This window comes from Heloderma suspectum, chromosome 4 (genome assembly GCF_057233095.1).
Source record: "Heloderma suspectum isolate Gila_16-S chromosome 4, 16-S_ref, whole genome shotgun sequence".
In the NCBI taxonomy this organism is placed as follows: domain Eukaryota; kingdom Metazoa; phylum Chordata; class Lepidosauria; order Squamata; family Helodermatidae; genus Heloderma; species Heloderma suspectum.
The window spans coordinates 87,571,732-87,584,956 of NC_139461.1; the positions used below are offsets into that span (position 1 = coordinate 87,571,732).

Genomic DNA, 13,225 nt, shown 5'->3' on the forward strand with positions numbered 1-13,225 from the left:
CAAAGTAGTTACTAATAATGTCAAATAAAAAAAAAACTTTAACAGTGAGTTAATATAGAAGCCTAAACACTCTACTTTTGTTTCAAATCCTTCCTCCAAACTTATTTCTTCTGGCTTCTGTTTCTAATCTCCAAGCTGGTGCCATCTGTTTACTTGCTCACACCTAATCACATTAAAACCAAAATAAAATATAAGTCTAAATGGTAAAAAAAGAGGTAGCGACGCCACCATTTTTTTGAGTGCTTATTATAAACAAAGGATAACATTGTTTTCCTCCTCTTCCTTCCTCATCCTAGCTCTGGGGTCAGAAACATGGTGCCCACAGGCACCTTCCTTGGTGCCTGCCAAGGTCTCCTGCCCATCCAATTAAACAAAAACTGTTTGGGAACTTTTTGGAACATGATTTTACTTCCAGCCACCCTACCCTTCTTTCCTCTCTCCAGCATGCATCTGGGCCCCATTCTTCAGAAAGGAAAGGATAACCCACATATTGTTACATCGCACGTGACAGCCATGGCGGATGTACCTACAGTGTTTTTTTACATGTGGTTTTTAGAACTACATTTACTGATTGCTCCAGCATATAACCAAGATAAGCCCAGGAACACAGGATTCTATAGAATGATACCCAAACTGACAAAAATGCACATTTTTGTTACGTATTATAATATGGTGTTTCTAGTCACATGCTGGGAAACTGAGCATCCCAAAATGTCTGTCAGTGAAATATAGCTTAGGTTAATAGTTTTAATAAGTAATGGAAGAAATAATACTAGGAATCTTACAGAGAGGATTAAAAAAAACCCTCTCCCACCCAGCATCAAAAGTTCCAGAAATTTTACATATCTAGTTTTCCTATAACGATCTTCCTATGATGTAGTTTTTAGAAATCATTTTGGAGGATTAAAGGTCAGGTACCAATATATGAACACCTTGTCTTATATGTTTTATTACTTTAAAGGACAATATTTCCTAATCCAAAATTGCTCAGTTTTTCAGAAAAAAAGGTAATTTTTTTTTAAAGGGGGTGGAATGAGAAAAATAACAAAGTTATAATTAAAACATTAAAACTCATCAGTCAGAGACACATCCAATAAAAACACATCAAACACAAATAAAAATAAAAGACAAAGAAAAGCACAAAGAAAGAACAGTACCCATGAGATTAAAAGCCCAATTCAGCAGCAAATCAGTTTATATGAGAAAAGCCTGCCTGAGTAAAAATCTCTTTGTCTGTTGGCAGAAGGATAACAGATGAACGTAGTCTGGCCTCTCTTGGCAGGGAGTTTCAAATCCTGGGAGCAGCCCCTGAGAAGGCCCTTTCTTTTGTTCCCATTAAATGTGCCTCTGATAGTGGCAGGACAGAGAGAACTGTCACAGGTTTTGAAAGGTATTTTAAGTCATAACCACCATGTAATAGAGCCCAGAAACAGACTGGCGTCCAGTAAAGCCACTCTAACAAGGGAGTCACATGTTCCCTATAACTGGCCCCAGACAACTGTGTGGCTGCAGCATTCTGGACCAGCTGAAGTCCAGAATATTTAGATAGTAGCTACATATACGGAGGCACTATACTTCTGAAAACCAGGAGCTGGGGATAAATAACATAGAGAAGCTGTTGCCAGTCATAGCCTGCTCATAAACTTGCCAGAAGCATTTGGCTGGCCACTGCTGCAAACAGAATGGTGTACTAGATGATGCTAAGTGACTTCCCCCACTTAAGTACACTCCCCTCAAAGCAATTCCTCTTTAGTTAATTTCTCCCAAAGCAATAGTTTCCCCTCTTAGCCCATCAGAACAAATCCCATTTTCTTTCACCTATGCCTGCCTGGAGCTCTTTTTCCATGCAGCTGGAACCTATATTCCCCTCCTGTAGTTTAAAGGGCCTGACTTAAAGAGCAAGGAGGCATGACTTTTAAAACAGGAAGCTACTGTACAATTAGTAGCCATAGCTTGTGTGCCAGCCAGCCCAGCCTGCCTGAACTACACCAACACTACCCCTCCAGGATTCTCTAGCTAAAAACCATGCAGGACTCCAGCCACCACCATAGAGGCATTCCTGTACCAGTAAGTAACTAGGAATTTAAACCATAATTTTAAGGCTTAAAAAAATAACTAACCATCACTATGCTAGCAAAAGGTTTCTTCATGAGCTGGTGCTGAAGATGAATAAGGAGCTTCCGATTTTGCTAGTTCAAGCAAAATGGTAAAAACAAAAGAAAACAAAACAAAAAAACTGCTACTATCTTAAGGTCGGAAGGCCCAGGGATGCCTTTAAATCTGGGATGCCTCAGTTGTAAATGCTTATTTATCACTTTGTATCCTGCCCGTTCTCCAAGGAGCTGAAGCCCATGGCTTGCTCCCATTTTTGTGTGGTAGATTAGGCTGAGAGGAAGTGTAGCTTCACAGCTTGAGCAGGGATTTGACGGGCATGATAAAGGACAAAAAAGGCAGGGGCCTAACAGAAGCAGATGAGATTAAGAGGTGGAAAGAATACACAGAAAAACTATACAGGAAAGATCTTAATGTCCCCGATAGCCATGATAGTGCGGTCACTGAACTTGAGCCGGACATCCTAGAGAGTGAAGTCAAGTGGGCCTTAGGAAGCATTCCTAACAACAAAGCTAGCAGAGATGACAGTATTCCAGCTGAGCTATTTAAAATCCTAAAAGATGATGCTGTTAAAGTGCTGCACTCAATATGCCAACAAATTTGGAACACTCAACAGTGGCCACAAGACTGGAAAAGGTCAGTTTACATTCCAATTCCAAAGAAGGGCAAAGCCAAAGAGTATTCAAACTACCGCACAATTGTGCTCATTTCACATGTCAGCAAGGTGATGCTCAAAATCCTACAAGCTAGGCTTCAGCAGTATGTGAACCGAGAATTACCGGAAGTACAAGCTGGGTTTTGAAGAGGCAGAGGAACTAGAGATCAAATCGCCAACATTCACTGGATCATGGAGAAAGCAAGAGAATTCCAGAAAAACATCTATTTCTGCTTCATTGACTACACTAAAGCCTTTGATTGTGTGGTTCACAACAAACTGTGGCAAATTCTTAAAGAGATGGGAGTACCAGGCCACCTTACCTGTCTCCTGAGAAACCTGTACGAGGGGCAAGAAGCAACAGTAAGAACCGGACATGGAACAACCGATTGGTTCAAAATTGGAAAAGGAGTACAAGGCTGCATATTGTCACCCTGCTTATTTAACTTATATGCAGAGTACATCATGAGAAACGCCGGGTTGGATGAATCACAGGTCGGAATTAAGCTGGGAGAATTATCAACAACCTCAGATACACAGACGATACCACCCTAATGGCAGAAAGCGAAGAAGATCTAAAGAGCCTTTTGTTGAGGGTGAAAGTGGAGAGTGCAAAAGGTGGTTTGAAACGCAACATTAAAAAAATGAAGATCATGGCATCTGGCCCCATCACTTCCTGGCACATGGAAGGGGAAGAAATGGAAGCTGTGACAGATTTTATTTTCTTGGGCTCCACGATCACCGCAGACGGTGACTGTAGCCATGAAATTAAAAGACGCTTGCTCCTTGGGAGGAAAGCTATGGCAAACCTAGACAGCATAGTGAGAAGCAGAGACATCACCTTGCCGACAAAGGTCCGTCTAATCAAAGCTATGGTTTTCCCAGTAGTAACGTATGGCTGTGAGAGCTGGACTATAAGGAAGGCTGAGTGCCGAAGAATTGATGCTTTCGAACTGTGGTGCTGGAGAAGACTCTTACGAGTCCCCTGGACTGCAAGGAGGTCAAATCAGTCCATCCTAAAGGAAATCAACCCTGAGTGCTCATTGGAAGGACAGATACTGAAGCTGAAGCTCAAATATTTTGGCCACCTAATGTGAAGAGAAAACTCTCTGGAAAAGACCCTGATGCTGGGAAAGACTGAAGGCAAAAGGAGAAGGGGACGGCAGAGGCTGAGATGGCTAGATAGCATCACTGATGCAATGAATATGGACTTGAGCACGCTCCGAGAGAGAGCGCAGGACAGAAGGCCTGGTGTGCTATGGTCCATGGGGTCATGAAGAGTCGGACACAACTGAACAATGACAACGTATGGCTGTGAAAGCTATAAGGAAGTCCATCCTAAAGGAAATCAACCCTGACTGGTCATTGGAAGGACAGATACTGAAACTGAAGCTCAAATATTTTGGCCACCTAATGCGAAGAGAAAACTCACTGGAAAAGACCCTGATGCGAGGAAAGATTGAAGGCAAAAGGAGAAGGGGACAGCAGAGGATGAGATGGCTAGATAGCATCACCGATGCAATGAATATGAACCTGAGCACACTCTGGGAAAGAGTGGAGGACAGGAGGGCCTGGCATGCTGTGGTCCATGGGGTCATGAAGAGTCGGACACGACTTAACGACTGAACAACAACAACTTCATAGTCCAAGTCCCATCCGTCATCTGCTGCTACGTCATATTGCAAAACAGAATGTAGAAAGAGAGTCTGCATATAGACTATTTAGTGTATGGTTTTCATATAAAGATGGAAGAGACCTGCTGTATTTGAAAATAGTTTGTGACCAGACCACACCCATTTCCAAGTGTAAGGAAGAGGGGGTCAATGAGACAAAACCTAAAAAAAATAAAGGTGTGTGTGTGTGTGGGGGGGAGAAGAGATCAGATTAAACGTTTTACACTTACGTAAATGCATACATGAGCTACACACGCCCTCCCCTCCCGCTAGGAATTTCGTCTTACAAAGACTTGAAGGCAAATGACTTCCTGACTGCGTCGAGAAAGCACCTCAGGGAAAGAAGACTAGCCTTGCGGCCCTTTTCACCGCCCCTGCGGTGTTTCCTCCAGATTCGCGGAGGGGGGTTGCGGGGGTTGTTGGGGGACGACATACAGCAGCCACCGCGTCTGCATCATACGGCAGCGGCCAGCGGCAAGGGTAGCGGTTGCTCTCCCGCCGCTGGCGGCGCCAGAGCGAGCTCGGCTGCAAAGAGCATGTGTGAGCAGTCCCCAATCGCCGAGGACTGCGTGGGGCGTGGGGGAGGGAGCCCAGCGGAGCCTCTCGACTACGGCGGCGGCGGCGGCGGCGAAGGCCGCGTTTGGGGCATGGAGTGACGCACGTCGCGCTGGAGCAGTAATGCGGAAGACTTAGGCACCTCTAAAGTGTCAGTTGGGCTTGGGTTAAAGAGCGAAGCGGCGGCGGCGGAGCAGTTGTGCGCGGGAAGTTGGTAAGAGCGTCGCCGCCGCCGCCGTCTCCTTCCTTGGCTTTCTCCCCGCTCTTGTCCTCATTTCTCCCCTTCCTTCTCAAGCCTTCTTATTTTTAAACATTATTACAGAGGGAACGGAATCGGGATGGCCGACTGAGGTTTCTTTCCTTTCTTTTTAAATGGTTCTTCTTTCCCCCCGCCCGTGCCGTGCCTGTTCACGCAGGGGCGTCTGCTCTGTGAGGGCTTCTGTGTCCCAGTCGGCGGCTGTTAGTGGGGCAAAACAGAGTCTGCCGGGGGACTCCGCCGCAGGCTGGGGAGTATGAAAGGCCCCGGAGAAGAGTCTCTCCGCTGACGCCCCGCCCGCTGCCCCCCCCCCCCATTTCGGCGCTTGTGCTTTGCTCTGCGGGCCCTTCGCGGGAACTGGGCGCCTCCGCTTGCGGTTTGAACCACCCAGCCCCGGGGGGGGGGGGCGCGGCGCTTGGTTCCGCGGCTGCCTGCCTGCCTGAGGAGGGAGAGATGCAGCCAGCCAGATCCTGACCTGCCTGGGCGAGCGGGGGAACTCCAGAGGACGCTGCCCGGCTGCTGCGAGGAGCCCGAGGCGATGCCCTGCACGCTCCAGGGCTCCTTTCCCGGCGGAGAAGGACACGATTATGTCCACTGACCAGCTTAACAGTACAACCTTGAAGGATGCTCAGTTGAAAGACCTGGTTCTGGACAGAGGTATTTTAGCCTCTCCTCTCTCCCTTGGTTTATTTCGTCAAGTTCTTTTTCTTTAATTCTCTGTTCTTAAGGTTACTTTCAGTTGCGTCCTGTTGCCTCGCTGGTTTAATTTTTCTCGCGATCTCTCTGTGTAAAATGTGGATTTTTAAGTTGGCTACCTTCTGTTCAAAGACTTCAAGGGAAAGGTGCATGCTGAAGATTGTTACCCAACATAATGAGTTACCCCGTAACTGATGACTTTACAGGCAACCCAGTGCATGTCTGCTCAGATGCCAGTCCTGTTTAGTTGAAGTAAGTGTGGTTAGGATTGTGGTTGCAGTCACCATGTCACATTTATGATCAGGGCAGTTGAATTATAAAAAAAGAGATGGATTTTTCTCTCCCTGCCTCTTTGATGCGTGCTTGTAGGTGGCGATTATATTTGGGTATGGAGCTAGGGGGTGATAATTATTCTAGACTGATGAGGTGTATAAGGATGTGACATGTATCAGCATACCATTAGTATCTCTTTTCTTAAAGGGTATATTTAGATCCTTTCATTTTATATTTCAGTACTTGAAAGTCTTATAATTATCCTAGTGTACAGAGGTTGGGTTCTTGTGCTTTTAATTTTGTATTTTCATGTTCCCTTTTTTCTGTGTCCCCAGAGACTATCAGGCATATTCTTAAAAATCTTTATAATATGTTTTCTCAAGTTTTGTTGCCTTATTCTTATGTAACACCATTTGCCATTATGTAGATTGTGGACTTTTAGGATGTGTTTGTTTCATTAAGAGTAAAATGTTCGGGGTGGTGGTGGTACTATAATTATATATACAAGTATAAAATGAATAATTTTTTTATACAAAAACTTTATCCGCCTTGTTGAAATAATCCCTAGTGCTGGGTTTTGGAATGGGAAATGATTTCTCACCTGTTATAGAGTCCAAAGACAAACGCTTTGTGATTAAGTGGATGTGTGAGGAGAGAGCCCAGAGTTAGAAACTGCACTGGAATTGAAGTTGTGAAACTGTACTGCAACTGAAGATGTAGCTTTGGAAATGAACCCACATCCTATTAATCAAGACTGCCTGATTGTGACTCACCAAGTGTATGTGTGTGTGTGTGTGTTTCTCTTGTACTTTTGTACACATGCACACATGGATTCATATACAGGCCCCTCCAGTTCTTAAAAATGCTCTTGATTGTGTTATAATAGCATTGGCCAAATGTGAAACAAGTGGCATGGTTATTTTTTCTCCCTCAGATGATCAGATTTGAATTGCATCTTTTCAGAGTGGGTCTCCACCCCCAAGATTGTTAAATAAGTGTTCAGGTGGCAAAATAACTATTCATAGAAAAAAAAGGAACTGCCCTTTTGTAAAAGTCTGCATGACCCTTGATTAAATTTAGAAGACTATGCTTTTGGCAGATGCAGAAGTAACGTCATTCCAGCCATCGTTGCATTCTAGGAAAGCCTAAATCAACATTACTTATTCTGCTCATTTCTCTTTCGCAACTGTTGTTCATTTGACACAGAAATAATACATCTTTGGGCCAAATAAATAGTTAGGTTATTGGCATCTAAAATAATTGGCAGGCTGGTATCCTGTAGTTCGGAAATGGTTACACAGTGCCTTTTAAACCTAAAACTTGTGCCCTCTTGGGGGGGGGGAACACCCGTAGGGCACAGAAATTAAGGGTTTGTTTTGTACCCTGATGTCACTAAGTAGCAGTACAGCGACCTGAGGAAAAACTAACCTATTGAATGTGGCATGTGGAGTTTGTGACCGGACCACTGGGGATCTGTAACTGGTTGATAGCTATGGCAAGGAAGCAACTAGAGAAGCAGAAAAGGAAAAGCAATGTGTATTTTCTTTAATTGCATAACAGACATGTGTAATGAAATTATGTGCAGAAGATATTATACTCTTGTCCGTTCCAAGAAATGTATATTGGAATGCATATCCTTACTCTTGGTGTTGCTAGATTCTGCCACTGACCCATTTATATGTTCTCAATACTTGTGGAGGAGAGGAATCTTGATTGTTTCAAAATGCAAATTGCTAACCTTACTCCCTCCCAGAATAAATGGAATGGAACAGATTGGAGGGGAATAATGTTTTGTTTTTACTGTAATTGTTTCTGTTTTAAAGTTTGCACCTTTCGTCCAGCCAAGATTCCTTAAGAAAAGGAATTATACGCTGCTTTTATTTATTTGATTTGTACCTTGCCTTTCTATCAAGAAAAATGGCACTCAACGCAGGGTACTCTTATCCATCTTTATGTGCACTTATTTTTACAAATAGCAAAGTCCCAATTCTGCCTTTCCCCAAACTGCATGCTGAAGATGCCCAAGTGCCAGCCAGCTATTACTTCTGTGGATTACAGAATTCCTTGTAACTAAGAGATTATGATTCATTAAGATGTCAGCTAGTACATATAATTTAATACACTTTTGCCCTTTGTTTACCATAGCTATCCTAGTGTATCCAAGAGCATGGTTTGGCTCAAAAAAGGCTAAATCCTGGCCTAGTGTGGGCTGCTGAAGACTTGAATTGTAAATAGTTCTTTCACATACAAACAAGTACATTATTCTGTCATTGATGTGTTTTTCTGTTAATTTGAATGGCTAAAGGTGCGAGTCTTCAAGATTAATGATGTGACAAGTTTGTCCCAAAGTGCCATAATTTTAATTGATGCATTAATTGAATCTGAGGTGTGTAAAGCAATTATCATGTCTTCCAAAAGGAAAACATTTGTAATACCCTGGGGCGTTTTCTTTAATCTTTAAGACTTTTTATGGGCATTGCGACTTTGTAAAACTACGGTGACTTTCTAGGTTAATCTCTCATCACCATGGTTTCACTGTTAAAAAAATCCACTATGATCCAAGCAAAGGCAGCCCTTGTTCTTTTTTTCTTTGTTGCCTTTTAATGAGAGATCTGCATATTCAGCGTTTCTTTTTCTTCAAAGCAACCCTTCTGGGTAGTAACCTTTCTCTTACATTCCCACTTACTGCACCTCCACTGTTGATGGTGGTAGTGGGAGACTAGTTACAGATAAATTAATAGTGATTTCAGTATTCTGATAGTGTAATGGCACTAAAAGTGTAATACAAGCTCATAAAGTATTTGGAATGTGAGCTGTGAAATGACTCCCTAGTGATTGCCGATCTGTCCCTCTTCATCCTGATAACGGAACTCCAGTACAAATGCAATAATGCTCGAGTAGTTTTTCTTCAACTGTCCGTGCTTATAACTTCTAGATTCTTCTAGCGCATGGGTGGGCAACCTGTGCCCCTCCAGATGTTTTTGGATTATACCTTCCATTATCCCTGACATTGCCCATTATGGCTGGGGCTGATGGGAGCTCAAGTCCAGCAACATCTGGATAGTCACTAAAACCCTTGCCTTGTTCTAAAAGCTGTAAGTTATTTGCTTTGCTCATACTTAGGGCTGGCTTATTCAGTATACTGAATGTTGTTGCACTTCCATCCAGATTTGTTTCTGCGGTAGAAGTGTCTGTGAACGCCTTTGTGTGAGGAGTGTGCCCATGTCTTGGCCTATACAAGGCTTTTGTAAAAGTGCCAGTTTACAACATGATAACCTGATAGTAGTGGATTATATATCTATTTTGTCCAGGTTTCTTCCTGTCTCCTCATAAGATGAGCTGTTTGACCTGATTGTAATAATCGGAGGAAATGTTGAACCTTGGAGTTGTTACTTAATCACTTCTTTGTCTTGAAGGATGTTTCCACACAGGGTGTTAAAATAATATTGGCTCACTTTTCAGTAGGTTCACTATGTACTTTCCAAGATGACTTATTAAAGGTGCAAGAAGAATTGTATCTCTAGATGATGCATGAAGCATCGGAAAACATCTCAGCTTCTTGATATTTGTTTCATCATTGATTTAGATCTGTTTTTTGAATTAACATCAAGGTCTAGACTTGGTGAAATTTCATTAAGAAGTTACATTTATATTGAATTTTGTAATGTGCTGTGTCCTAATCAATATCTAGAGAATGGTGGAGAACCTCTTCTACGTATTGGGAGAGGAGATAGATCCTCAAATGGGGAAAGACATAGACATTTATGTCTTCTTTGTCTCAAGTGATGAGCGCTTGCAAGGTCTTGTTCCTTTTCTAAAATGTGCTTCTTCCAGAGTGGAAAAACTAGAGAGGTGAAGCCTTAACCTGCCACCCCCAAATAATTTATTCTGCCCAATTCATTCTGATAACATTTTTGCTATGGAAGAAAACTTTTTGTTTAAAACATTGAGGAATTACATGCATCAATAAATCATTATTTTGGGCTAGAAATGTGCAGTTTCACATCTCTTGTTTTTTCACATTCTGGCTTTTACTCTTGTCTTTTTTGACTGGCTAAAAAGTGATGTTTCTCTCTCTCTCTCTTTTCCCCCTAGCGGAACTAGAGTTTGTTCAGATTATCATCATAATTGTGGTGATAACTGTTATGATAGTAGTGATCATCTGCTTGCTGAACCATTATAAAGTATCAACGCGGTCCTTCATCAGTCGGCAGAGCCAAAGCAGGAGGCAAGAGGAATCCTTACAACCAGTAAGTTTAAATTCTTCTGTACTATTCGCCATGGCTTAATGAGTTTGTGTCCCTTATAGCAGTCCACTTAGTTGTTTACCGGTAAGTAGTTGGTCACTGAGAAAAAGAGAGAAGGAAATTATCGTCATGGCTCCTGTTGGACCTTGGTATGCTAGCTTTAAACAACTCTGTGTTCACTTATTCATTGAAATCAGTTCAGCAAAACCTAACACTTTTTTCTTCCAGGAACAGGCATTCATGTTAAAAATATGAGTTCTCTCTTTTGAACCTTTGCTGTTTTTTGAAAGTTGTTGTTGTTGTTGTTATATTTATTTATATCCCGCCTTTTTCCCAATACTGGGACTCAAGGCGGCCTTACAACGTTAAAACGGCTACAATTAAAACCTTTAAATAGAAATATAAATACAACTGTACAAAAGTTAAAAATATAATTAAATCATCAATATTAAAATTGTAAAAATATTAAAACATTAAAAGACAACCAGAACAACAAAAATGGTATCCATACGTCACATTTTCCCAGGTCCAGACTAGTTATCCCCAAGTTAGCACAGTTTTAAAACATGCTTGCATTTTGATTAGGTACTTGGAGTATTTGTTTGATACCACACTTCTTTTCATTTGTAGCCCGCTCATTCTTCAAGGAATTCAAGGGACATCCACTGGGCTTTCCCTTGTATTTCCACAACAATCTTGTAGGAAGACTAGTCTGAGAGAGGGCTTACGGGCATCCAGTAAGCTTCATGGAAAATTGTGATTTGAATCTTGGTCCCCCTGATCCAGTGCTCTAGCCATTTCACCATACTGACCCAGTTCTCACAATAACCACAGATCACCATGGTTTATTTAAGCTGTGGTGGGTTGTGATGTGTGCTGGGTGAAATTTGAATATTCAAGCTACAACTGCAGCTTGAGTCATCCAAACCCAGCAGGAGTGGATTGTGCGAGGGTTAAACGATCTGGGTTCTAGTCCCCACTCGGCCATGGAAGCTCACTGGGTGACTTTGGGCCAGTCACATACTCTCAGCCCAACCTACCTCACAGGGTTGTTGTTGTGAGGATAAAATGGAGGAGGAGGATTATGTACGCCACCTTGAGTTCCTTGGAGGAAAAAAGGTGGGCTATAAATGAAATAAATAAATAAATAAATAAATAAAAACCCCTCACATAACCCAGGGTTATGTGAGGGTTGTTTAACCCTTGCACAACCCATCCCCACCAGATTCGGATAAGATATATATATATATACGTGTGTGTGTGTGTGTGTGCGCGCGCGCACACACACACACGCGCGCATATGAGAGAGAAAAAAATCCAGCTTTTCCTCTTCGCTAGTCATCTACTAAGTGGAAAACACACACATAAAATTGTAATAAAGTGCTGCTTCTCCTAATCAAGAAAATTATATAAAGGTTAAAGAACTACGTAATTAATTTCCTCCTAGGGAAGGGGTGGGAAACCTGTGGCCCACCAGATGGTGAGGGCTGATAGAAGTTGTAGGCCAAAACATCTGGAGGGCCACATGGCCCACCTCTGCCATAGAATATATCTATTCTGCAGGAGGACAATTAAGTATGAACAGACATGTATCATTAAGCACTCATGATCATACCTGGCAGTCCTGTTTAGATGAGCTCCCGGGCACATGTTCATGGATATTATAGTACACATAACTTGTACACATATGATGTGTTTCCAGGGCCCCATCTACATGGCACCGCTTTCACCCTTAACTCTGTTGTAACTGTGCATCATTCCAGCTTCAAATTAGCTTCTGCTGAGATACACTCACGATTTACTGCGGGCTTCCAGCCTTCACTGTTCCTGGTTTGTTTGTTTTTTGCCATTATATTTTAATGTGCAGCTGTGCAGGCCTGTGAGTGTGGGGATGTGACACCTCAGTGGCTGTTTTGTATTTTAGGGGTTCTGTTGTGTCTGTCAGTCACTTGTCAGGTAAAAAGTGGATGTTCTGTGCTCCTTCATTTCCACGTCAACTGTTTGGCAGTTCCCCAGCCTGAGACTCTCACGATGGTTTGCACTTATCCAAACCATGAGAGGCACATACCTACCCATCGCTCCGAAATGGTGGCCGGAGCAAAGCTGGTCCTCCCCCAAGACCCCTGGCCCTTGAGCATTGTGTCGAAAAGCAACCATTATGAGATATGAAGCTGCAAAAATGTGTGAAAGTGTGATTAAATAAATGAAAATGCCTCTCTGTGCCTCTGTAGCTGTGCAGCTGCAAAGGGATGGTGGGAGTAAAGGGAGAGAGAGACACAAGCACTATACACAGAGAGACACAAGCACTATGCACACCTACAACACGTCTGCCACAAAATGCGAAGTTGGTTTGGGAAAGGGATAGACAACTTGCAACCGTGGGAAACCTGCAGCAAACCAAAAACATCACAGCAAAACGCCTCCTTGGAAATCCGCATTTTCCAGGAGAAAACCACGGATGGCTACGAAGTGACAACTGTGTCGTATGTTCCGAAGGACCTCAACTCGCAGCCACCCCAGAGTAAAAGGCTCGTGTAGATGGGGCCCAGGAAACCCCAATGTACTTGTGATGAAAGGCATGTTGCATAAGGAGCATTACTGCTTTTAATGGTAGACGTTAGAGTTAATCACACAGTGTGATCTCTGCTTCCATTTCAGCATTTCTTTTAAGTTCAGAGACTAAAAGGAACTGAAATTGTGGCCATTGTTAGTGACTATGACAGAGATCAAGTATCCAATGATTATATCAGTCTTTATA

General features: G+C 42.7%; 1 protein-coding gene across 7 annotated transcripts in view; it reads left to right on the top strand.

Annotated features, from left to right (window-relative positions):
- The window catches only part of LDLRAD4 (low density lipoprotein receptor class A domain containing 4), a 439,787-nt gene that overhangs the window by 407,553 nt on the left and 19,009 nt on the right, over positions 1 to 13,225 (top strand). For 6 of the 7 annotated variants that reach the window (XM_084849936.1, XM_084849937.1, XM_084849938.1 and 3 more), the window contains one exon: positions 10,316 to 10,470. In XM_084849936.1, coding sequence (XP_084706062.1) covers positions 10,316 to 10,470 — 155 coding nt within the window. Of the gene's footprint in view, positions 1 to 5,045; positions 5,909 to 10,315; positions 10,471 to 13,225 lie in introns of those variants that run through there. The other variant, XM_084849941.1, reaches the window with a different exon arrangement.